This window comes from Ranitomeya variabilis, chromosome 8 (assembly GCF_051348905.1).
Source record: "Ranitomeya variabilis isolate aRanVar5 chromosome 8, aRanVar5.hap1, whole genome shotgun sequence".
In the NCBI taxonomy this organism is placed as follows: Eukaryota; Metazoa; Chordata; class Amphibia; order Anura; family Dendrobatidae; genus Ranitomeya; species Ranitomeya variabilis.
Genome location: NC_135239.1, coordinates 142,477,960 through 142,505,351, shown reverse-complemented (window position 1 = coordinate 142,505,351; position 27,392 = coordinate 142,477,960). Strand labels below are relative to the sequence as shown.

At 44.8% G+C, this 27,392-nt stretch overlaps 1 protein-coding gene across 1 annotated transcript in view; it reads right to left on the bottom strand.

Annotated features, from left to right (window-relative positions):
• CHADL (chondroadherin like) overlaps positions 1-27,392 on the bottom strand; it is a 303,864-nt gene that overhangs the window by 179,241 nt on the left and 97,231 nt on the right. The window contains exon 3 of the mRNA XM_077277509.1: positions 23,937-25,595. Within this exon, the coding sequence (XP_077133624.1) occupies positions 23,937-25,595 (1,659 nt within the window). The remainder of the gene's footprint in view (positions 1-23,936; positions 25,596-27,392) is intronic.

Genomic DNA, 27,392 nt, shown 5'->3' with positions numbered 1-27,392 from the left:
TTCCGCTTTTGTCCACTATGCGCTCAGTGGCGTCGGCTAGATTTTATCTAGCTGGTCCGGGGTTAATTTAGCTGGTGCTCGGATTGGAAGCTGTGTCACGCCCACTGCCTTTAAATTGTTCTTCTGAACATTGGGCGTCGCTGATTATAGCTTCTGTCTTGTGCTTGGTTATCTCGGTCTGGAGTGGTGGTCTAGGAAAAGGAGTATCGTATCTGGTGGTGTATATTTCCCTTTGTCATATTTTCCTCCTTCCTATATTTGTATTTGTTTTGCCCTGTGCACTTATTGTGTATTCCTGAGTGACTGCGGCGTGGTGTATATTTTCCGTTATCCTTGTCTGTGCTAATTGTGGGTTTTTTTTTAGTGGTCTCTTCACTGGGTGGTGGGTGGTAGTTTCAGCCAGAGATTGTAACAGGAGACAGGGTGAGGATGGAGGCCCAGACATGCACACCATCAGTGTAAACTCTGGGAGAGGGTCAGTCAGGGTTTCCCAGAGTTGAGGGAAATCGCAGGGGCCCGGGTTATTAGCTCTAGCCTATCTAGGTTTCCCGTGACACCTAGGTTTCCCGAGACAAATAGGCAGTAAAGGCTAAATATACAGCTGTGAGCTGATATTAATAGCCTGGGAAGCTCCATGGGTATTACCCCTTTCTCAAGCTATAAACATCAGCCCACAGCCATCAGCTTTCCCTCTGCTGATTGCTAAAATTGCAAGGGATCCCATGCCATTTTTTTCTGAAAAATAATCTTTTATTAATTAAATACATGTACAGTAAGCTGCAAACACTGTACTAACTGTATTTGTCACAGACATCTGTATATCTACCTATTCTATTTGTATTTACTGTATGTAATCCATCTCTTCTATCCTGTTGGTTCCTGCAGTGATTTTACAGTACACAGCAGATGATTTGCCGGCTTTTCTTCTTTCTATCTATCTATCTATCTATCTATCTATCTATCTATCTATCTATCTATCTATCTATCTATCTATCTATGTAATATAAGTACATTTTTATATGTGTGTGTCACTGACATGTATATATCTACAGCGGGGCAAAAAAGTATTTAGTCAGTCAGCAATAGTGCAAGTTCCACCACTTAAAAAGATGAGAGGCGTCTGTAATTTACATCATAGGTAGACCTCAACTATGGGAGACAAACTGAGAAAAAAAATTCCAGAAAATCACATTGTCTGTTTTTTTATCATTTTATTTGCATATTATGGTGGAAAATAAGTATTTGGTCAGAAACAAAATTTCATCTCAATACTTTTGTAAAATATCCTTTGTTGGCAATGACAGAGGTCAAACGTTTTCTGTAAGTCATCACAAGGTTGCCACACACTGTTGTTGGTATGTTGGCCCATTCCTCCATGCAGATCTCCTCTAGAGCAGTGATGTTTTTGGCTTTTCGCTTGGCAACACGGACTTTCAACTCCCTCCAAAGGTTTTCTATAGGGTTGAGATCTGGAGACTGGCTAGGCCACTCCAGGACCTTGAAATGCTTCTTACGAAGCCTCTCCTTCGTTGCCCTGGCGGTGTGCTTTGGATCATTGTCATGTTGAAAGACCCAGCCACGTTTCATCTTCAATGCCCTTGCTGATGGAAGGAGGTTTGCACTCAAAATCTCACGATACATGGCCCAATTCATTCTTTCATGTACCCGGATCAGTCGTCCTGGCCCCTTTGCAGAGAAACAGCCCCAAAGCATGATGTTTCCACCACCATGCTTTACAGTAGGTATGGTGTTTGATGGATGCAACTCAGTATTCTTTTTCCTCCAAACACGACAAGTTGTGTTTCTACCAAACAGTTCCAGTTTGGTTTCATCAGACCATAGGACATTCTCCCAAAACTCCTCTGGATCATCCAAATGCTTTCTAGCAAACTTCAGACGGGCCCGGACATGTACTGGCTTAAGCAGTGGGACACGTCTGGCACTGCAGGATCTGAGTCCATGGTGGCGTAGTGTGTTACTTATGGTAGGCCTTGTTACATTGGTCCCAGCTCTCTGCAGTTCATTCACTAGGTCCCCCCGCGTGGTTCTGGGATTTTTGCTCACCGTTCTTGTGATCATTCTGACCCCACGGGGTGGGATTTTGCGTGGAGCCCCAGATCGAGGGAGATTATCAGTGGTCTTGAATGTCTTCCATTTTCTAATTATTGCTCCCACTGTTGATTTCTTCACTCCAAGCTGGTTGGCTATTGCAGATTCAGTCTTCCCAGCCTGGTGCAGGGCTACAATTTTGTTTCTGGTGTCCTTTGACAGCTCTTTGGTCTTCACCATAGTGGAGTTTGGAGTCAGACTGTTTGAGGGTGTGCACAGGTGTCTTTTTATACTGATAACAAGTTTAAACAGGTGCCATTACTACAGGTAATGAGTGAGGAAAGAGGAGACTCTTAAAGAAGAAGTTACAGGTCTGTGAGAGCCAGAAATCTTGATTGTTTGTTTCTGACCAAATACTTATTTTCCACCATAATATGCAAATAAAATGATAAAAAAACAGACAATGTGATTTTCTGGATTTTTTTTTCTCAGTTTGTCTCCCATAGTTGAGGTCTACCTATGATGTAAATTACAGACGCCTCTCATCTTTTTAAGTGGTGGAACTTGCACTATTGCTGACTGACTAAATACTTTTTTGCCCCACTGTATGTATTCTATGTGTATATATCGATTCTAACTTGTCACTCTGTGATTTTACTGTACTTGGCACATGAATTGTCGGCTTTTCAAAGGACACGATGCGTAAAAATCGGACGGCACTCGCATGGTCCGAGCGCTGTGCGATTTTTTTTTTCTCGCACCCATAGGTTTGCATTGGTGAGTCTCGGCCGAGTCTCCTTGACAATCGCAGCATGCTGCGATTTTACTCACACATCGAATACACCTGAGAAAATAAAGGGTGATGTGAGCTGCTCCATAGATTAACATTGGTCCGAGTGCTATGCGATGTTTTCTCGCATAGCACTCACCCATATTCTACGGTAATGTGACGCCGCCCGTAGACACAGGAATACTGCTACTGCTTGGGTTAATCTTCTCCTGGTTTATTAAAACATTACATAAACAAGAGCAGGATTTTACAAAATAAACATGGCCTTTCGGCCTTTCTTGCATAACGGCAAAACAAAAGATAACTTATAGCACAGTCCATATGTTTGCGGGGATTGCCCGCAGGGACAGACAGTAAAATTCAGCTCCTACTGGAGCTTCCAACTAGAGAATTCCTTGTCTCCAAAACCACAACAGAGAAAAAAAAACTCAGTAGCTGGATATTTAACTTCCCCAACCATACCCTTGAGGTGGAGATATGGTGAGTAACCGTGTCGACCATCTCTTACAGCCACACACAAAAACCCAACGCTGTCATGGCTGATTATCCCCTCAGCACATATCATGCTGGAGAGTAGCTTCTGGGTTTCACATAATGGAAGATAGCAACCTTTGTGACACATATCTCCCCTCAAACACATTGCCAGTGACCCTGTCACAATGGTTAAAATCTTGGTCTCCTATGAAGTCCTTCTATGGAGTGGACTACACGGGGTTTTCAAGATGGCAGCAACAGGGGCCTTCAGCAGGCTGCCATGATAACCCACTGGTGCCCTGAGATTGCATCATGGGGGGCAGTGAGAGCCAATGTGCCCAATCACCCGCAACCAGGTACGGACTGGGAATGAAATTCAGCCCTGGCATTTGAAATCACACAGGCCCACGGTGTCCCCGTCCCCAATAACCAGATGGGATATACAGTATTACTAATATTACCCTGGATGGAGGAAAGGAAGATTTACTACAAGACCAAAATTTCAGATTATACCCACGGCATGCTGGGGTAATTGACGGAGTGACCGGCTTTGTGCTCCGTCACAACTTTTAACAGTATGGGTGTCTTGAGAACAACGATTCTGTTAACAACGTAGCATACAAATGTCAAGTATAGAGATGGCTAGCACACGACCGAGGGAAGTAAGGTGCTAGTGAACGGGAAGTAATCCCCTCAATACGTATAAGTCTATAATCACTGCACACTTTGCGACAAGATTTATGCTTCAAGATAACATGTGTTTTATTATAAGTGATGAGGCAACAAGCACAGAAGCGACAAATGCAGACGTTTAGGCCACTCTGTGGCCTTGATCACTGTGTCGCGTAGTAGAAGTGTGTCACTAAGTTATGCTTGAGCGTCCTGGATAGGCCTGGGCCAAAATCTGTTACGTATAACCCCTGGGTTGGAGCTGCACCGGCCAAGACGGTGAATGCGCCCCCTTAGATTAGACGTAATGGTACAGCTGCATGAGCCAAGATCGTATGGGTGCCAATAATGGCCGGATCCGGAGTCGTATGTAGGCGGTGGAGTGCTGGCACAAAAGTGCCTTAGCGGTAGGCCCAGGCCTATCCAGGACGCTCAAGCATAACTTAGTGACACACTTCTACTACGCGACACAGTGATCAAGGCCACAGAGTGGCCGAAACGTCTGCATTTGTCGCTTCTGTGCTTGTTGCCTCATCACTTATAATAAAACACATGTTATCTTGAAGCATAAATCTTGTCGCAAAGTGTGCAGTGATTATAGACTTAAACGTAGCATACAAGGCAGCCCACAACCAGACTGGCCCTTCTGGCATTTGCCAGAATTGCCAAATGGCCAGTCCAGCCCTGCCCGCAACCCCTCTATTTAAATGCCGTTGACAGAAATTGCCAGCAGCACCTCAATGGTAATAGCCGCAACAGGAATCTGTCAGACACAGATGTGGGCTATGTATTATACCAGCATCTAGAGCTCCTGAATACCCTCCACATTTGTGGACCCCCTACTCAGGTTTATTAATGTTCTAATGTGGGAAGGGGTTAAACAGCTAAATAAGAAGACACGTAACCTGATTAAAAAAGTATTACTTGTAAAAAAATATACCGTAATCCAGTGAGAATAATAAAAAATAGTAAACTCTGCTTAGTTTGCCACAAAAAATCTAACAATAACACAAATATTTTTCAAAATAAACGTCAATACATTAGGTTCCATGAACAGTTCGGATTGATTTTTATTTGTATTGTCCCAATGATTTTATGTTGCTGTTCTCTATATTTGCAGTGTATGTTTAGCATATGGGACAAAAAAGCTCAATGTATATTCAAAATGTAACTATAAGGCCTGATTGACCCAACATACGCCTAAAGATTGTCTTTTTGATATACATATGGCTATTCTAATTATTTTGAATAGTGTAGCTGACTGAAGGGGGTGGTCTGAAGTCAAACTAAATTTAATTCTACAGCTCTTTATATTTAGTGCCATAATCTAAACTATTTTCTAATATGCTTGCATAACTTGCCTAATAACAACTTGAGATCTGTTGTCAGCTCAGATCAGCAGTAACAAGCTGGCAGCAGCGCGGTGTCGCAATACCCAGCATGCAGAGACCAGTGACGTTACTTGCGGGGGAGCACAGATTTTGCTGGAATAGATTGCTGGTGACACTTGCAGAGCACCAAAGGTGCTAATGTGGCGCCCCTGAGGGTCCAGTCGCCACAGAGTACTGCACCTCACCCAGAGGTGTGGGATTCCGCTCTCTGGTAAGGAGGGGGCACGGCACAGAACCCAACACCTGCATCCAACACTAGACAATTCAGTCAGGGCCAGGCTGGATAGGAAAGGGTGTTGGAGGAGTGGTTGGGGTAGGTAAAGAGTAGGGGAGGAGCTTGTAAAAACATCAGCTTAGGCCTCTTTCACACTTCCGTTTTTTACAATCAGTCACAATCCGTCAAAATGTTGAAAAGATGGATCCTGTGCAGATTGTAAAAAAACTGATGCCCTGGATCGGTTTTTTGATGGATCCGTCGAGGCAGTTGTTGCCAGAATTTAAGGCTATGTGCATATGCTGTGTATGCGTCTTCGCCGCCTGCAAAAATGCATACACAACACAGCCCATGTTAAAAATAACTAAAAAAACCCAAAACATTATATTCTTACCTTCCGGCGTACCCCGCAGCCTTCCCGATGCTCGCGATGCTCCCGGCAGCTCCCGTTCCCAGTGATGCCTTGCGAGACCTGTTGTGAATTAGACTTTTTTGGCTCCCTCTTGTGGTCACTAGTGATATGACTCTGGGATTGTCTTTCCTCAGTTTGGCACCCACCTGGGTCGTTAGTCCAGGGGTGTTGCTATATAAACTTCCTGGTTTCCCAGTCCAGTGCCTGGCATCGTTGTAATCAGTTCCTTTCTGTTTGCTCCTGTCTGCTGGTCTTGGATCTTGCAAAATTAAGCTAAGTCCTGCTTCCTTGTTTTTCGGTTATTTGCTTTGCTCTTATTTTTTGTCCAGCTTGTACTAAATGTGATTCCTGATTTTGCTGGAAGCTCTAGGGGGCTGGTGTTCTCCCCCCGGGCCGTTAGACGGTTCGGGGGTTCTTGAATATCCAGCGTGGAAATTTTGATAGGGTTTTTGCTGACCATATAAGTCATCTTACTATATTCTGCTATTAGTCAGTGGGCCTCTCTTTGCTAAATATCTAGTTCATTCTTACGTTTGTCTTTTCTCCTTACCTCACCGTTTTTATTTGTTGGGGGCTTGTATCCAACTTTTGGGGTCTTTTATCTGGAGGCAAGAAAGGTCTATCTTTTCCCTTCTAGGGTTAGTTAGTTCTCCGGCTGGCGCGAGACGTCTAGAACCAACGTAGGCACGTTCCCCGGCTGCTGCTATTTGTGGTGCTAGGATTAGATATATGGTCAGCCCAGTTACCACTGCCCTATGAGCTGTTTTTTTGTGTTTGCAAACTTGGTATGTACTTTTGAGACCCTCTGCCATTGGGGTCATAACAGTATGCCAGGCCAAGGTTGAATGTTTAATGCATTGCAGAAGTGGGATTACAAGAAAGGAAAGTCTGAGTTTTTTTTTTTTTTCTTTCCTCTCTTTTTTCCTCCCCTTTACCTCTGAGTGGCTTGTGCTTGCTGCAGACATGAATGTCTAGACTTTGATTACAAGTGTGGATCAGCTTGCTGCTCGTGTGCAGGGCATACAAGATTTTGTTACCAGTAGTCCAATGTCTGAACCTAAAATACCTATTCCTGAACTGTTCTCTGGAGACCGATTTAAGTTTAGGAATTTCAGGAATAATTGTAAATTGTTTCTATCTCTGAGACCCCATTCATCTGGAGACTCAGCTCAGCAAGTAAAAATTGTTATCTCTTTCTTACGGGGCGACCCTCAGGATTGGGCCTTCTCGCTAGCGCCAGGAGATCCGGCATTGGCAAATATTGATGCGTTTTTTCTGGCGCTCGGATTGCTTTACGAGGAACCCAATCTTGAAATTCAGGCAGAAAAAGCCTTGCTGGCTATTTCTCAGGGTCAGGATGAAGCTGAAGTGTATTGCCAAAAATTTCGGAAATGGTCCGTGCTTACTCAGTGGAATGAGTGCGCTCTGGCCGCAAATTTCAGAAATGGCCTTTCTGAAGCCATTAAGAATGTGATGGTGGGTTTCTCCATTCCTACAGGTCTGAATGATTCCATGGCGCTGGCTATTCAAATTGACCGGCGTTTGCGGGAGCGCAAAGCCGCGAATCCTCTGGTGGTGTTGTCTGAACAAACACCTGATTTAATGCAATGTGGTAGAATTCAGACTAGAAATGAACGGAAAAATCATAGACGTCAGAATGGGTTGTGTTTTTACTGTGGTGATTCTACACATGTTATATCAGCATGCTCTAAACGCCTAACTAGGGTTGTTAGTCCTGTCGCCATTGGTAATTTGCAACCTAAATTTATTTTGTCTGTGACTTTAATTTGCTCATTGTCCTCCTACCCTGTTATGGCGTTTGTGGATTCAGGTGCTGCCCTGAGTCTTATGGATCTGTCGTTTGCCAAGCGCTGTGGTTTTGTTCTTGAACCGTTGGTAAATCCTATCCCTCTTAGAGGTATTGATGCTACGCCATTGGCAGAAAATAAACCGCAGTTTTGGACACAGGTAACCATGTGCATGACTCCTGAACATCGGGAGGTGATTTGTTTTCTTGTTCTGCATAAAATGCATGATTTGGTCGTTTTGGGTCTGCCATGGTTACAGACCCATAATCCAGTCTTGGATTGGAAGGCAATGTCTGTGTCAAGTTGGGGCTGTCAGGGAATTCATGGTGATTCCCCGCCGGTGTCTATTGCTTCCTCTACTCCTTCGGAAGTTCCTGAGTATTTGTCTGATTACCAGGATGTATTCAGCGAGTCCAGGTCCAGTGCTCTTCCTCCTCATAGGGACTGTGACTGCGCTATAGATTTGATTCCAGGTAGTAAATTTCCTAAGGGAAGATTATTTAATCTGTCTGTACCTGAGCATACCGCAATGCGTTCGTATATCAAGGAATCTCTGGAGAAGGGGCATATCCGTCCATCCTCTTCCCCTCTTGGTGCGGGATTCTTTTTTGTGGCCAAGAAGGACGGATCTTTGAGACCTTGTATTGACTATCGGCTTCTGAATAAAATCACTGTTAAATTTCAGTATCCTTTGCCTCTGTTGTCGGACTTGTTTGCCCGGATTAAAGGTGCCAAGTGGTTCACCAAGATAGATCTTCGTGGTGCGTACAACCTTGTGCGCATTAAGCAAGGAGATGAATGGAAAACTGCATTTAATACGCCCGAAGGTCATTTTGAGTATTGGTGATGCCTTTCGGGCTCTCTAATGCTCCTTCAGTGTTTCAGTCCTTTATGCATGATATTTTCCGGAAGTATCTGGATAAATTTATGATTGTTTATCTGGATGATATTCTGTTTTTTTCTGATGATTGGGACTCGCATGTAGAGCAGGTCAGGATGGTGTTTCAGGTTTTGCGTGAGAATGCTTTGTTTGTTAAGGGCTCAAAGTGTCTCTTTGGAGTACAGAAGGTTCCCTTTTTGGGTTTTATTTTTTCCCCTTCTGCGGTGGAGATGGACCCAGTCAAGGTCCGAGCTATTCATGATTGGACTCAACCCACGTCAGTTAAGAGTCTTCAGAAGTTCTTGGGTTTTGCTAACTTCTACCATCGTTTTATCGCTAATTTTTCTAGCGTTGTTAAACCTTTGACGGATATGACCAAGAAAGGTTCTGATGTTGCTAACTGGGCTCCTGCAGCCGTGGAAGCCTTTCAAGAGTTGAAGCGCCGGTTTACTTCGGCGCCTGTTTTGTGCCAGCCTGATGTCTCACTTCCCTTTCAGGTTGAAGTGGATGCTTCTGAGATTGGGGCAGGGGCCGTTTTGTCGCAGAGAGGCCCTGGTTGCTCTGTAATGAGACCATGTGCTTTTTTCTCTAGGAAGTTTTCGCCTGCTGAGTGGAATTATGATGTTGGCAATCGGGAGTTGTTAGCCATGAAGTGGGCATTTGAGGAGTGGCGTCATTGGCTCGAGGGTGCTAAGCATCGTGTGGTGGTCTTGACTGATCACAAAAATCTGATGTATCTCGAGTCTGCTAAACGCCTGAATCCTAGACAGGCCCGCTGGTCATTGTTTTTCTCCTGTTTTGACTTTGTGGTCTCGTATTTACCAGGTTCAAAGAATGTGAAGGCTGATGCTCTTTCAAGGAGCTTTGTGCCTGACTCTCCTGGAGTCGCAGAACCAGTTGGTATTCTCAAAGAGGGAGTTTTCCTGTCAGCCATTTCTCCGGATTTGCGATGTGTGTTGCAGAGATTTCAGGCTGGTAGACCTGACTCTTGTCCACCTGACAGACTGTTTGTTCCTGATAAGTGGACCAGCAGAGTCATTTCCGGGTTCATTCCTCGGTGTTGGCAGGGCATCCGGGAATTTTTGGCACCAGAGATCTGGTGGCTAGGTCCTTTTGGTGGCCTTCCTTGTCACGGGATGTGCGGTCATTTGTGCAGTCCTGTGGGACTTGTGCTCGAGCTAAGCCTTGCTGTTCTCGTGCCAGCGGCTTGCTCTTGCCCTTGCCTGTCCCGAAGAGGCCTTGGACACACATTTCCATGGATTTCATTTCAGATCTTCCGGTGTCTCAGGGCATGTCTGTCATCTGGGTGGTATGTGATCGCTTTTCCAAGATGGTCCATTTGGTATCTTTGCCTAAGCTGCCTTCCTCTTCCGATCTGGTTCCTTTGTTCTTTCAGAATGTGGTTCGTTTACACGGCATTCCTGAGAATATTGTGTCTGACAGAGGATCCCAGTTTGTTTCCAGGTTCTGGCGATCCTTTTGTGCTAAGATGGGCATTGATTTGTCGTTTTCGTCTGCCTTTCATCCTCAGACTAATGGACAAACGGAGCAAACTAATCAGACTCTGGAGGCTTATTTGAGGTGTTTTGTTTCTGCAGATCAGGATGATTGGGTGACCTTCTTGCCGTTGGCTGAGTTTGCCCTTAATAATCGGGCTAGTTCCGCTACTTTGGTTTCGCCATTTTTTTGCAACTCTGGTTTCCATCCTCATTTTTCCTCGGGACATGTGGAGCCTTCTGACTGTCCTGGGGTAGATTCCGTGGTGGATAGGTTGCAGCGGATCTGGAATCATGTGGTGGACAACTTGAAGTTGTCACAGGAGAAGGCTCAGCGTTTTGCCAACCGCCGCCGCGGTGTGGGTCCCCGACTTCGTGTTGGGGATTTGGTATGGCTGTCTTCTCGATTTGTTCCTATGAAGGTCTCCTCTCCTAAATTTAAGCCTCGCTTCATCGGTCCTTACAAGATATTGGAAATCCTTAATCCTGTGTCCTTTTGCTTGGATCTTCCGGTGTCGTTTGCCATTCACAACGTGTTCCATAGGTCTTTGTTGCGGCGGTACGTTGTACCTGTGGTTCCTTCTGTTGAGCCTCCTGCTCCGGTGTTGGTTGAGGGCGAGTTGGAGTACGTGGTGGAGAAGATCTTGGATTCTCGTCTCTCCAGGCAGAGGCTTCAGTATCTGGTCAAGTGGAAGGGCTATGGTCAGGAGGATAATTCCTGGGTGGTTGCCTCTGATGTGCATGCGGCCGATTTAGTTTGTGCCTTTCACGCTGCTCATCCTGATCGCCCTGGTGGTCTTGGTGAGGGTTCGGTGACCCCTCCTTAAAGGGGGGGTACTGTTGTGAATTAGACTTTTTTGGCTCCCTCTTGTGGTCACTAGTGATATGACTCTGGGATTGTCTTTCCTCAGTTTGGCACCCACCTGGGTCTTTAGTCCAGGGGTGTTGCTATATAAACTTCCTGGTTTCCCAGTCCAGTGCCTGGCATCGTTGTAATCAGTTCCTTTCTGTTTGCTCCTGTCTGCTGGTCTTGGATCTTGCAAAATTAAGCTAAGTCCTGCTTCCTTGTTTTTTGGTTATTTGCTTTGCTCTTATTTTTTGTCCAGCTTGTACTAAATGTGATTCCTGATTTTGCTGGAAGCTCTAGGGGGCTGGTGTTCTCCCCCCGGGCCGTTAGACGGTTCGGGGGTTCTTGAATATCCAGCGTGGAAATTTTGATAGGGTTTTTGCTGACCATATAAGTCATCTTACTATATTCTGCTATTAGTCAGTGGGCCTCTCTTTGCTAAATATCTAGTTCATTCTTACGTTTGTCTTTTCTCCTTACCTCACCGTTTTTATTTGTTGGGGGCTTGTATCCAACTTTTGGGGTCTTTTCTCTGGAGGCAAGAAAGGTCTATCTTTTCCCTTCTAGGGTTAGTTAGTTCTCCGGCTGGCGCGAGACGTCTAGAACCAACGTAGGCACGTTCCCCGGCTGCTGCTATTTGTGGTGCTAGGATTAGATATATGGTCAGCCCAGTTACCACTGCCCTATGAGCTGGTTTTTTTTGTTTGCAGACTTGGTATGTACTTTTGAGACCCTCTGCCATTGGGGTCATAACAGAGACCGCTACGTCATCACAGGTCATTGTCTCGCAAGGCATCACTGGGAACGGGAGCTGCTGGAAGCATCACGAGAATCGGAAAGGCTGCTGGGGACGCCGGAAGGTAAGAATATCACGATTTTTTATTTTTTAAAATTATTTTTAACATTATATCTTTTTACTATTGATGCTGCATAGGCAGCATCAATAGTAAAAAGAGAGAGCGAGAGAGAATTTCCCTGACTGGAAATTCTTCCAGGCATGCTCAGTTTCAAAAGACGTCATCCGTCGCTGAATTCCTGCTTTTGACGGTCAGCAACGGGTCCTGCGTCCATAGGCTTCCATTATAGCCAACGACGGACAGCGCAGGATCCGTCGCTGGGTGATTTTCCGATGTACACAAAAAAGTTTCTATGTGTGTTGTCTCCGCCTGACGGACAGCGATTTTGCGATGGATCAAGCGCACGACGGATGAAATGGAAGGCCGGCCGTCACAATCTGTCGCTAATACCAGCCTATGAGAAAAAAACTGATACAGCAGAAACATTTGCTGGATCCGTTTTTTTCACAAAATGACAGCTTTTGACCGAAACAAAAAGACGGAAGTGTGAAAGAGGCCTTAGGCAGAGATGGTGAGAGAAGTGGAGCTGAGCAGATGTGGGGGTCTGCAGCTTCTGGTAGACAGAAAGGAGTACCCAGAAAGTGAGGGAACTGAAGAAAGGTGAAACAACAGAAAGAACCAAAGGAAGGGGTCCTAGAGGCATGGGTAGTAAGAAGTTCACCCGTGGGGCTCATATTCACGCTGACCATCGTTGGGTGGAGGGACCAGGTCACAGTGTGGGACTGGCCCTAAAACTAGTGGAGAAACTAAGAACTCAGCTAGCAAACCGAAGGCTGTGGCATTTGCAAGAAGCACAGTCACATCTGCACACATTCGATGAAAAGGCAGCCGTATAGGATTCAGGGAGGACTTAGCACTCCCCGCTCAGTGGAATCCATGGCTGCTGGCTTGGGACACTGTGTGAAAGGTGCAGGGCAGGAGAGGTGATAGCCAGGGCAGAAAGGCGACCAGAGAAAGGAACATAGAAAGAGGGTTCTGGAAAGGGCACCCAAAGTGCTTGAGAGCTGGCTGGACCACAAACCTTGAGGACTCAGCACCCAGCTGTTTTGTTTGGCTGGTGGTTAGGAGCACTAGAAATGACCAGATGAGCAAACTAGCAATACAGGACGAGCTCTGGGAAGTGGGAGCTCTGCTGACCGCAACCCCTAATCCTATCACAACAACTAGAAATAGCCGTGGAGCGTTCCTGACTCTGCCTAGACGCCTCTTCACAGCCTAAGAGCTAACTACCCCTAAAGACAGAAAATACAGCCTACCTTGCCTCAGAGAAATTCCCCAAAGAAATAGGCAGCCCCCACATATATTGACTGTGAGTTAAGATGGAAGTCACAAACACAGGAATGAAATAGGTTTTAGCATAGGAGGCCAGGCTAACTAAACAGACAGAGGATAGAAAAGGTATCTTTGCGGTCAGCATAAAAAACTAACAAAAAACCACGCAGAGTGTGCAAAAGAAACCACCGCACCGACTCACGGCGCGGTGGTGCCACTCTGCATCCCAGAGCTTCCAGCAAACAAGATTAAATCATAATAGCAAGCTGGACAAAAACACAGTGGTAACAAATAAGCTAGCAGGGACTTAGCTTTTGCTGAAATAAACAGGTCATCTGAAAGATCCAAGAGAACTGAACCAGTACTAGGACATTGACAGCTGGCATCAAGTAAAGATCTGAGTGGAGTTAAATAGAGCAGCCAGCCAAGGCCTGAACGAGATCAGCTGGAGAAGGAATCTCAGAACCAGCAGCTCCACTCACAGCCACCAGAGGGAGTCCATGAACAGAACTCACCGAAGTACCATTCATAACCACAGGAGGGAGCTCGAGAACAGAATTCACAACACCAGCTGGGGCAACTAAGAACTGTGAGTAAAGCATTGAAAATGGCACCAAGCTGTGTCCTCACATTTATTTACTGCGCCATCCACCCTGCACCACAGCTACTGCAACTACCACAACAGCCATCGCAACCATATTACAATCTAAGTGCCCTGGGACTAAAGCTCTGCTTGTGGAGAGCTGTACCAACTCTGCTGCATCACCATCAGCCCCAGCGGTCTTTTTAAGTAGCGTCGGCTAACATCTCGCATTTGCCAAATACCACAGGTGGCGTCACGAACATTTAATCCCATAAACTTTATTTCTTTTATACCCCCTTTTATTGGATGCCCAGTGCCACGGACCGAGTCACTGCTACCATGACTACATCCCCTTTAAAAACTTTCTGACCTGGCCCGAGTACCCCACGGTCCTAGCGGGTGCTCCAACTTGGCGTCACGAACAGGATGTACCGACCCAGCAAACTGGGTCCTGTGCGCCATAGACTTTGTTGAACTGTGCCAAACTAGTCGCCATTACAGCCCTACGAGGTGCGCAGGAAATGAAAGGCGGGCCATCGTGGGCGGGATCCAGCTGTGAGGCGCGAAGATCATGCCCACCCACTGCCAGCACTACTATTCGATGAGGAGATGTCCGTCAATGAAAGAGATTCGCCTCCTGAACTGGTATGGTGCGAATAGAAAGAAAAAGAAACTCGTCCACGAATGAGGAAGTGGAGAAGTAGCGCACGTGAAAAGTGTGCAGGAGGCATGGCGGCAAAGTACCCAGAGGACACCATGGTGAGCGGTGGTCGGAGAGAGGAAGACCAGCTGTCTGAGGTGGATCCGGAGTTCCTCGGAGATGAGGTGGAGGAGCTGAGCAGCCAGCTCCTAAAGATGCAGCTGACAGCGGAGGCCCTGCTGAGAAAAATGTTCAGATGGAGGATGGCCACGCAGCTAGTGATAGAGGAAGAGCAGAAATTCGGCATCGGTGAAACATCCGACACAGGTACTGTGATCAACCCAGCCCAGGTGACCGACGGAACCCTTGTGGGGCTCCTACCATCCCCACCAATCCCCGCACATGGACGTGTGTGCAGAAACATTCCCTGGGACCAGACCTGTGGGGTGATGGATCAGCAACCGACTCTGCTGCAGTTTGACAGCATGTCTCGGGAGGAGCACGGCGAACGGGTGGTTTTCCTCTGGGAACACTCGGGGACAGAGCTGATGTAGTTCGATGGAGAGTCTCAGATGGGAGGATAACTAGAGAACCTCAGCTGGGAGGACTATTTCTGGCAGAAGATGTCCAATCTGCAGGTGAAGAAACTTCTCTCAGCAGAAGGACTGCAGGCTTAAAGAACTGCTCTAAAGAAAAAAAGAGAGAAGCATATCCCGGCTGGGGAACTCACAGAAAACTTACTACTGACTTTGATCAAAAGTAAGATTTGATAAAGTTGAAAATGTTTACAGTAAAAGATAATTTAATTGAGAAGGAGAGTAACGTTATATCTTATTGAGAATATTATATTAAGGGTAATGTTATATGTTATAGTTGTTATGCAACATTCAAGTTTAAAGTGCCTCCCATAAAGGGAAGAAAGTTTTTACCTCTTTCACATGTTAACATGCATATGCAGAAAAATGTTTGCATGTTTTCCTGTGACATCTGTTTGCTCTGTTGCAGCCTGAGGACATGCTATGTTTAACGGGAGGGGGGTATGTGGCACCCCTGAGGGTCCAGTCACCACAGAGAACTGCGCCTCACCCAGAGGTGTGGGATTCAGGTAAGGAGGGGGCACAGCACAGAACCCTACACCTGCATCCAACACTAGCGGGGGAGCACAGATTTTGCTGGAATAGATTGCTGGTGACACTTGCAGAGCATCAAAGGTGCTAATGTGGCACCCCTGAGGGTCCAGTCGCCACAGAGTACTGCACCTCACCCAGAGGTGTGGGATTCCACTCTCTGGTAAGGAGGGGGCACGGCACAGAACCTAACACCTGCATCCAACACTAGACAATTCAGTCAGGGCCAGGCTGGATAGGAAAGGGTGTTGGAGGAGTGGGTGGGGTAGGTAGAGTAGAGGAGGAGCTTGTAGAAACATCAGCTTAGGCAGAGATGGTGAGAGAAGTGGAGCTGAGCAGACATGGAGGTCTGCAGCTCCTGGCAGACAAAAAGGAGTACCCAGAAAGTAAGGGAACTGAAGAAAGGTGAAGTAACAGAAAGAGCCAAAGGAAAGGGTTCTAGAGGCACGGGTAGTGAGAAGTCCACCCGTGAGGCTCATATCCTCTCTGACTATAGTCGGGTGGAGGGACCAGGTCGCAGTGAGGGACCGGCCCTCAAACTAGTGGAGAAACTAAGAACTCAGCTAGCTAACCGGAGGCTGTGGCATTTGCAAGAAGCACAGTCACATTGATAAAAAGGCAGCAATATAGGATTCAGGTAGGATTTAGCACTCACTGCCCAGCGGAATTCGTGGCTGCTGGCTTAGGACACTGTGTGGAAGGCGCAGGGCAGGAGAGGCGATAGCCAGCGCAGAAAGACTGCCAGATAAAGGAACATAGAAAGAGGGTTCTGGAAAGTGCCCCCAAATTGCTTGAGAGCTGGCTGGACCACAAACCTGGAGGACACAACACCCCGGCTGGGGCAACTAAGAACTGTGAGTAAAGCATTGGAAACTGCACCACCCTGTGTCCTCATATTTATTTACAAATAATGCAAAAAAAAGAAAGACAGACCAGGTCTATATGTACAGGGATCACCGCACAGTGTGGTGATCCCTGTACATATAGACCTGGTCTGTCTTTCTTTTTTTTGCATTATTGGTTTATCTTCAGGTCTTAGTGTGATCCCACGATCCGTGGTGCCCCCTCTAAGTTACTTTGGTACTCATATTTATTTACTGCGCCATCCACCCTGCATCACAGCTACTACAACTACCACAACAGCCATCACCACCATATTACAATCTAAGTGCCCTGGGACTAAAGCTCTGCCTGTGGAGAGCTGTACCAAATCTGAGGCATCACCATCAGCCCCAGCGGTCTCTTCAAGTAGCATCAGCTAACATCTCACATTTGCCGAATACCACAGGTGGCGTCATGAACATTTAATCCCATAAACTTTATTCCCTTTATATCCCCTTATACTGGACTCCCAGGGCCACGGACTGGGTCACTGCTGCAGTGACCACATCCCCTTTAAGAACTGTCTGACTTGGCCCGAGTACCCCATCATCCTAGGGGGCGCTCCACTAAGAATATCAGAAAAAAAAACAAAGTGACCACATTGTAAAAATTGCACCTCTCAATTAATTAATTTACAGCTACAGTGACTATTTTGTGCTGAGCTGAACTGCGGTGACCTCATTCCTGTTTTTTTCCCATGGTGCCAAGGTCACCGCAGTTCAGCCCTGCTGGGAATTCAGCCTCACTGACCAGCGGTAACCACAATGATGTAATTGCTGGTCAATGATGCTGTACTTGCAGCAGTTCATTCACCGATGGTTCTCAGCCTGGATGGTCGCATCTTGGCACCTTCCAGGTTGAAAACTATTAATCCCCAAGACATGGAATACAGCATGGGACAGAACGATGGACAGGTGAGAAATATTATTGTTTTTTTATTTGAGTTTTATTTCAGGAAACAAGGGTTTCAGTGGAATTAGGTGTTAGCTGAGTATAACTGTGTTTGTTAATTTTAAATAAAATGTAAAACTGTGTTTTGCTTTATTTGTAATAAAATACTTTATTATGGGGGCAATATCGATGGCCCCTTACCAGCCTGAGAATACCAGCCCCCAGCTGTCAGCTTTAGGCTGGTTTCACATTTGCGAATGGTGTTGCTGTGGAGGGCTGCGTACATCCTCTGTGAAGCTCCACCCACCGCCGCACTTTCTCCGGTCAGCTCCGCCTATGTCGGCATGCGGCGTGCGTACCCTATCTTTCCATGCCGATGTATGCGGATGCCTCCGCATGCGTCGTTTTGACGGTGCGACGACCTGCACCGAATGCAAAGAGTTACAATTTGGTGCAGTCGCCGCACTGTCAAAACGACGCATGCAGACTCGCAGAGGCATCCGCATACATAGGCATGGCCTGCATACCTAATGGTAAAGATAGGGTATGCACGCCGCATGCCGACGTAGGTGGAGATGACCGGAGTAGGTGCGGCCGTGGGCAGAGCTTCACGGAGGACGTACGCAGCCCTCCGCAGCACCTCCATCTGCAAATGTGAAACCAGCCTTAGCAAGGCTGGTTGTCAAAAATGGGGGGTACCCCTCGACATTTTTTAAAAATGATTTATTTAAATAATAAAAAAAACAGCGTGGGACCCCTCTATTATTGATAATCAACCTTGCTGAAGCTGACAGCTGAGGGTTGCAGCCCCAAGCCATCAGTCTCGAGGATTGGCTCAGTCAACTCTATCCTGGCATGGAATAATGCCCTTATGGGTTCAGATTTTCTGCTCCATAGGAGGTTCTTTTTACAATATTGGAGAATCCATTATCTACGGATCTGGTGAGATCACTCCAAGCTCTGTTATATGGATCCCCCTTGGGTGTTTTGAGACATAGAGGGGTAAATGTGCTAGCTGCACCGATGGATATGTAAAGTCACCCATGTCTTTTTTACACGCATTTCCAGTTGTACTAGTAGATTTCTTGTATCATAATCAGTCCCCAATTTTTTTGTGGCTTACATGGTGATTGGCCCTGCTGGGAGTTCTGATTTCTATGTTTCTTGTGTCATGTCATTTTAATGATAATATTAAATGTAAAGTTTTAATTTCCCATTTTTCTTGCTGCTTTTCTATCATTTTTGAGGGATCAATAATTTTGTAAAAATTTTTGTGCTGCTTATCCTTACTTGAATATAACTCATCATTGTCCCCTGCTCACACTGATCGCTGGCAGAACATCTAATACATAATTGTCTAAGGGGTACTTCCGTCTTTCTGTCGGCAACTTCCGTCACGGAAATCCCGCGTCGCTGATTGGTCTCGTCAGCTGCCTGTCCTGGCTGCCGCGACCAATTAGTGACGGGCACAGTCTGGCCAAGAATTAGTCCCTCCCTACTCCCCTGCAGTCAGTGCCTGGTGCCCGCTCCATACTCCCCTCCAGTCAGCGCTCACACAGGGTTAATGCCAGCGTTAATGGACCGCGTTATGCCGCGGGTAATGCACTCGTTGACGCTGCTATTAACCCTGTGTGTCCCCAACTTTTTACTATTGATGCTGCCTATGCAGAATCAATAGTAAAAAGATGTCATGTTAAAAATAATAAAATAACAAAAAACCTGCTATTCTCACCTTCCGTAGTCCACCGAGGCACGTGCCGCTGCCACCATCTTCCATTCCCAGAGATGCATTGCGAAATTACCCAGAAGACTTAGCGGTCTTGTGAGACCGCTAAGTCATCTGGATAATTTCGCAATGCATCCTGGGAATGGAAGATGGCGGCAGCCGCACGTGCATCGGCACAGCTTCGCTGGATCCCGGTGGGTGAGTATATAACTATTTTTTATTTTAATTAATTTTTTTTTAACAGGGATATGGTGCCCACACTGCTATATACAACGTGGGCTGTGTTATATACTGCGTGGCTGCTATATACTACCTGGCCAGTGTTAGAAACTATGTGGGCTGTGTTATATACTGCGTGGGCTGTGCTATATATTATGTGGCCAGTATTATATACTGCGTGGACTGTGTTATATACTGTTTGGGCTGTGTTATATACTGCGTGGCCTGTATTAATGCATCGGGTATTCTACAATATGTATGTATGTATATAGCAGCCACATAGTATATAGCACAGGCCACATAGTATTTGTCTGCTATATACTACATGGCTCCTATATACTGCGTGGCCTGTGCTATATACTATGTGGTTGCTATATACATACATACATATTCTAGAATACCCGATGTGTTAGAATCGGGCCACCATCTAGTTGAAGAATAATGAGAGCCGTCTTCAGCACCTGGTGCTGGAGAACAGTGCTTACTGTACCGCTTCTTCTCTGTCACCTGTCCATGTGGTACTGATGCAGCACATGGTTTCCACACGTGTGCCGCAAGTATTACACGCACGGATACTGACATCCCCGGTACAGGTTTTTTTTTCCCATCCTGGAAATATCAGGATGTGAGAAACTGGCCTAAAAAAGCATTAAAAACTCTGCTTCATATCTGCCCCTAAATTGCATCAAACAAACACATAAAAGAAATGCAGCAAACATGTGTTAGGGGTCGAGTTCCCACCTCTGCACAGGGGGAATCTCGGACCATCTCCGCTGCGGTCTCCCATTCTTCTCCTGCCGCAGTGGAGTCTGCTCAGTGGAGAAGTTGGTCCCCGCGTCTCGCTTAGTCTGACTCTGTGCAAAGGGTTACTGCTGCCTTTCCAGGTTCTGCCATTGTAGCCAGTACTGGGCAGCGGCGAGCAGACGTTTTTGGGACTAAGTCCTGCTTTTCCCCTTCTGAGCATGCCCAGGGTAAGATCTCTCGTTGGAGATCAAGGGTCACATGCTTAGATACTGCAGCTAATACCATTGGTCCTCTAGGAAGGTCCTGAAGGTGCTCAACTTCTGTGGCAGCCTTCCATTTGTCCTTCTGGGAAGGTCCTGAACTTGCTGCAGCTATGAAAGGTTTGCATGACCGCACAGCCATGCGCTAGTCTTAATCCAAGTTATGTGCTTTGCGTCAGTATGGTTATGTGTGATTGCATTCAGGGACCGGCTGAAATAAGCCCCTAGAATACCGGCACCTCCGGTGGGGAGATTGTGTGTTTGCATGACCACTGACTGCTATCAGTTCGGCAGTTAGCTTGTGCTCCTGTGAGTGTAACAGGGCGCAGTGCTTGCCTTTCACGGCTACTCTGTGAAGTAACAGAGCTAGCCTATACCGCCTATAGTGCCACCATTCACAAGCAGCAGGTTCCTCCTGCACGGTGGACCCCGGGCTGCGAACGCACCAATAATATTAAACATCTATATTTACTCGGTGCGTTCCGCTAGCCCTAACAACATGCAATAATCAGAGAAGATTGTTCTTGTGCTGTGTGGTGCAGAAACCTGCAGAAAAAGTGTAGAAAGAATGCAGCATTTATGCTACGTATAAACACGGCCTCATCATTAAAGTTTTATTACATTTTTTATGGGTTTAATAGAGAATAAATATCAACAACGCCATTTTTTACATTATGTCAGTCTTGGTAAATAATCTAATTACTGTGATGTGCCAGTTGTTACGATTACAGAGACACAAAATATGTCTGTGCTATTTGTACTTTGATATTTATTATTTAAAAAAAAAAAAACATTAAAAAAATTACATTTTTTTGATTATCATCTCAAAAACATTTCTAGAATTCACCCTTTTCTTACCTTCGACTCTGCAAAAACTCTTAATGTTTCACTCATTCATTCTCGTCTGGACTATTGTAACTCTCTCCTAAACGGCCTCCCTCTTTTCAAACTCTTCCCGCTCCAATCTGTCCTGAATGCGGCTGCCAGGATTATATTCCTCACCAACCGTTACACCGATGCCTCTACCCTGTGCCAGTCATTACACTGGTTACCCATCCACTCCAGAATCCAGTACAAAACTATTACTCTCATTCACAAAGCGCTCCATGGCTCAGCACCACCCTACATCTCCTCCCTAATCTCAGCCTACCACCCTACCTGTGCTCTCCGTTCTGCTAATGACCTGAGGTTAGCATCCTCAATAATCAGAACCTCCCACTCCCGTCTCCAAGACTTTTCACGTTCTTCGACAATTCTTTGGAATGCACTACCCAGGTTAATACGATTAATCCCCAATCCACACAGTTTTCAACGTGCCTTAAAAACGCATTTGTTCAGACTGGCCTACCGCCTCAACGCATTAACCTAATTATCCCTGTGTGGTCCATTCATATAAGTTAAACCAAAATCAGGTTCCTCATATCATGTTCTCATACAATTTATGCAGTTAATAGCCCTCTGTGTCTGTATTGCTACATACTTAGGCTGTTAACTGGTTCATGCAGCTTTACATGAACACTCGATCCTTACACTATGGCTAGTCCGAACAACAAATCAATTGTTACCATTCACCTCTTGTGTCTTCCCTTTTTCCTCATAGTTTGTAAGCTTGCGAGCAGGGCCCTCACTCCTCTTGGTATCTATTTTGAACTGTGATTTTTGTTATGCTGTAATGTCTATTGTCTGTACAAATCCCCTCTATAATTTGTAAAGCGCTGTGGAATATGTTGGCGCTATAGAAATAAAATTATTATTATTATTTATTATTATTATCAAGTGTTTTGCATTATTATTTTTTAGTAATTTTACAGGATGAAAAAAAAATCTAATTTTTTCTCCTTCTCTAATCTAATTACATAGAAATCTTCCATTGTGCACAATGTAATCAGTATCAAGTACACAAAATTCTCCACTTTGCATCATCAGAGCTTATGGCTCAGCAGCTTAAGCTCCTGCCTGCCTGAAATGTTAAGGTTGTGGGTTTCATTATAGTGGAAGCAAAAATAAATATTATAATTTTGTAACTGCTTATTATTTTTACTACTTTTATAGGGACAAAATCTTTTTCTTCACCTCAGTATACAGTGAACATGGAAATACATTGTTAGATATGCAATGTGTCTCTATGGACATGTATAATTTGCTTCTGGTTTCATTGCCTGCAATAGTGGTCAAGATTACCAAAATCTCCTATATACATCATTGTGGGATGTGGCTCCTAGATAGAGACATGAGTTTGAGTCCTTGGGAAATCTGATCACAGGAGGAGGAAGAATTGAATAATACACTTTAATTTATGCACTGAGCAGAGAGCAGTCCCGCACCCCGAGGAGGAACAATGAGGAGTGGTGGGTATAGAAACTGGGACAAAAGGTCTGACAGGGCAGTTGGGAGCTATGAAACAGTTGCTTTTTTCTGCTTTGGTCTCACTGTTGCATAACTTCTGTTTTAGCATGACCCGTCAGTTACGCCCCGTCTAGAGAGCAGCCCAGAGGAGGAAGAACTTCTCTGTTGACGTAAAACAGCAGAATGGCATCAGGAGCAGTCTGTGATCGCTCTTAGCCAGCACTGGGTAGAATAGGCAGGTATTTAGTAACCTGCCTGTTAGTTCTTAGCCCTATGAGAAAAAAATAAAATAATCCCAGATAACCCCTTTTAGACAAAACACATGCAAATTGTCTCTTCAGAGAGGAAGAGAACTAGAACTCTAGTGCCACCTATTGGAAGGTAGCAATCCTGCAAGTCAATGTCGACCCTTTAACGAGCATTGTCACATGACTTAGGATAATATCCAAACCAGAATCTCAATTTGCAGACACTGTGTTTCAGGGTACTGCCCCTCATCAGTGCAAAGTGACAGTGTCTGCAAAATGAGATTTTGGTTTGGCTATTATCCTAAGTCATGTAAGAAGACTCGTTAAAGGGTCAACATTGACTTGAAGGATTGCTACCTTCCAATAGGTGGCACTAGAGTTCTAGTTCTCGTCCTCTCTGAAGAGACAATTTGCATGTGTTTGTCTAAAAGGGGTTATCTGGGATTATTTTATTTTTTTGTCATAGGGCTAAGAACTGACAGGCAGGTTACTAAATACCTGCCTATTCTACCCAGTGCTGGCTAAAAGCGATCACAGACTGCTCCTGATGCCATTCTGCTGTTTTTTCTCCGCAAGGAGAAATGATACTTCTTGGATATCGGTCGGACACCTCTCACACAGCTAAACCAGATCTCCACTTTGCACTGATGAGGGGCAGCACCCCAAAACACAATGTCTGCAAATTGAGATTCTGGTTTGGCTATTATCCTAAGTCATGTGACAAGGCTCGTTAAAGGATCAACATTGACTTGCAGGGATTGCTACCTTCCAATAGGTGGCACTAGAGTTCTAGTTCTCTTCCTCTCTGAAGAGACAATTTGCATAAGTAGCATATTCCCCAGAGGAGCATTGCGGCTTTAAGTCTCCTCATCTCGGCATGCTTAGCATGTCAATCTCCGCAAGGAGAAATGATACTTCTTGGATATCACGCAAAACACAAGAACAAAACACACTCTCAAGCTCATTCACTCACATTTTCAAATGCTTTTAAAGATGCAGCCTGCATTTCTTATCTTAATTTGAAAAACTACAGTCAGTTATTATCAAGTAGTAGACTTTGACCTTTTTTGACCAGTGTTAACATTGTCAGAACAAACAATTATTACTGTACCTGTTGCAGCCTCATGTCGTTTAGATATAGGTGTTGTAATGATTGAGATACTGGCAAGAATGCCCCATTTCCAACATTTTTGATGGGATTCTTGGATAGCCTTAACTCTGTTAATTTAGGCACTCCTTTAAGAGCTTGTGTTGGTACCTCTGATAGCGCATTATCATCAAGGTACAGTTGTTCTAAATCTTTTACATTCCGAAAAGCTGTTGGAGCAATGGAATTAATTTTATTTCCAGTGAGATATAACCAGCGAAGTTTTTGTGCCCAAAACAAATTGTTGTTAGAAAGGGAGTCAATTGAGTTCTTTTGCATATGCAGTGAAAAGAGGTTTGGAAGAAGCTTAAATGTCTCTTTTGGAATATTGGTAAACCTGTTGTGATCAAGGAAAAGATAGCCAATTTTTGTAGCTCCCTGAAAGACCTCAGGGTTTAATGAGGAAATTTTATTATGTGATAAATAGACATAAACCAAATTTATCATCCCTATAAATGCTCCTGGCTGTATGTCATTAATCTCACAATTTTGTAGGTGCAGAGATGCTACATTTTTCAAATCCAAAAAAGAGCCTTTAGGAATAGAGCGGAAAGAATTTTTACGTAGATCAATGAGAGTTGTGTCCATATGGAAACCTGTGGGAATCTCCTGTAAAGATTTATTTTCACAAATTGCATGCTTGACGTCTGTTTTGCAATCACAGCTTTGTGGACATGAGTTTTTCTCTTCTGGTTTTTCTGTGACCACTGTTATTTTATAAATATCTTCTGGGAAGTTTCCACATTTCAGATCTATAGCTCTGAGAGAATCCAAGTGATCTGCAAGGAAATGGGTAGGGCCAGCACAAATCAGATCAACTTTTAACCTTAATGAAACTGCCCATTCTTTAAAGGCTCTCAAAAAGCAATCACAGATGATCGTGTTTCCTGTCAAGTCTAGACGTTTTAGTTGTTCCACTCCAGAAAGTGGTTGAATCGACCTGATCTGATTGTTACTCATGTCGATAAAGGAGAGTTGTTTGCTTTTTTCAAATGCCTTGTAAGACACATCCTGCAGTGCCATGTTGTTCAGGAGGAGTTGTTTGAGAGACGCCATTTGGATAGCTTCTTCTACAATGAAGGTCATTGGGTTCCATCCCAGCTCTAGTCTAGTAAGGCCAGACAGTCTAGAAAATGCTTCAGTTGGTAGGTACTGTAGTTCATTATGATCGAGACTTAACCTTTTCAGATTTGGAAGAGCTGCAAATGTTTCAAGTGACACAATGCTAATCATATTTTTAGAAAGACTCATCCATTTAAGCTGCAGGAGTCCCTGAAAAACCATATCTGGCAAGTAGACCAAGAAATTGTCTTCGAGATTCAGAACGCTTAGAAATCCTAATTGGCTAAATGCTCCTGGCTTTATCTCCTCAATTCGATTTTTCTCAAGTATCAATTGTTCAAGAGAAGAAAGTCCATCAAAGGACTCCTGCTGTATAAAACTTATGCCATTGTAGCCAAGGTTGAGGTACCGTAGACGTCCAAGACCTCGGAATGACCCTTCTTCTATTCTTTCAATGCTGCAGTTTTGTAGACTGAGATGAGTTAGGTATGGAGTTGAAAGGAATGCTCCTGAAGGGATTACTTTAAGTTCATTTCTCTGGAGGATCAGTTTCTGTGTGTACTGAAAAAACAAATGTTAAGTGGTCACTGTCATTTTAACAAACTTTACAAGAATCAATTATACAAGCAAATATAATACATTTTCTCATATATGTTATTATTATTAGTAGTATTATTTATTTATATAGCACCATTAATTCCATATGTTATAGAAATATACTTCACTTTCCACTTTATCTTCACTCCCATTTCCTGAACTCATCATCCTTTCTGAAAAAATCTCACATTTGCAAGATGGACTTCCAGTTCATTAAAGTAGTAATTTACCTAACTTCAGTGATGGATTCACTGTTACACTGCTCAGTAGGGTTGAGCGACCTTTAGTTTTTTAGGGTCGAGTCGGGTTTTGTGAAACCCGACTGTCTTAAAAGTCGAGTCGAGTGAAATCGGCCGACCACAGTGAAAAGTCGGGTTTCGGCCGAAACACGAAACCCAGTGATGAATTTATTTATTTTTTTTCTTCTCTCTCTCTCTCTCTCTCTCTCTCTCTCTCTCTCTCTCTCTCTCTCTCTCTCTCCTCCGTCCCAGAACAGAAAATTTCAATTTGCACATTTCCAAATCGCTACTGCGCACAAGCGAGAACATGACGAATCGCTACTGCGCACAAGCGAGAACATGACGATAGGCGTTCACTCCCCTAACACCTATGTCATCACGCTGCCCACGCTCATTCATTGGCTGAAAAAATGGCGCTAATCGCGTCATACGAAACGCGACTTTGGCGCCAAGATCGCGTACCGCATGGCCGACCCCACACAGGGATCGGGTCGGGTTTCATGAGACGCCGACTTTGCCAAAAGTCGGCGACTTATGAAAATGAACGACCCGTTTCGCTCAACCCTACTGCTCAGTGCTGCTGTGTATTATCCTCCATGTTGCTCTATATTGTCCTTTATGCTGTTTCTGCTTCTCTCTGCATATTACACAGAGAATGAAGAGCAAAAATCACTTTCTCTGTGTGATGTGAATGAAAAACAGCACTTTGCCTCCACTCACTAAATCAGAGACAACTAAAAATTGGAGATAAAACACACAGAGGGGTAAGCTGGTGAAAAATGTAGGATACAAGTAATATACTGGATGCACCTCATAACGGCAGAAATATGGCAATTTATCATTTGTACACTTGACAGCCTATTCTAAAAAGTTAACTGAAAAGCCGGTGCATTTAAAGTTTTTAAAACATTTGTAACATATTTACAGAATGAAAAACATGTAATATAGTAACATAGTAACATAGTTATTAAGGTTGAAGGAAGACTTTAAGTCCATCTAGTTCAACCCATAGCCTAACCCAGGGCCGTATTTAGAGTTTCTGCTGCCCTAGGCACTTTTCGTGCTGCCTCCCCCACTGGTCAGTATGACTAATGCAGACACTGTCGGCAGTGACTTGGGCTACTTTCACATCAGCGATTTTTACCATTCGTGGCCGATCCGGCAGTTTTTCTGCATCTGCCACGTAACGCATCACTTACGGCAACACTGCGTTCGGTCTCATTCATTCCCTGTGGGACTTGCGGACATGTGCCGCACTTGCAGTTTTGCCGCGATCCGATAAATGCGGTACTTGCAGCAACGGAAAAAAACGCTGCTAGCAGTGTTTTTTTGTCTCATCGTAAGTGTAAAACCGCAAGTGCTGCACATGTTCGCAAGTCCCATAGGGAATCAGTAAGGGGTCCAAATCTATGTATATGCCCATGTAGCTCTTTCAAAGACAATTCCAGCAATATTTTTACATGTTCAGTCCATTCATCTGAAATCAGTTTGCATACATATGCAAATGAGGGAGTAGATCTGT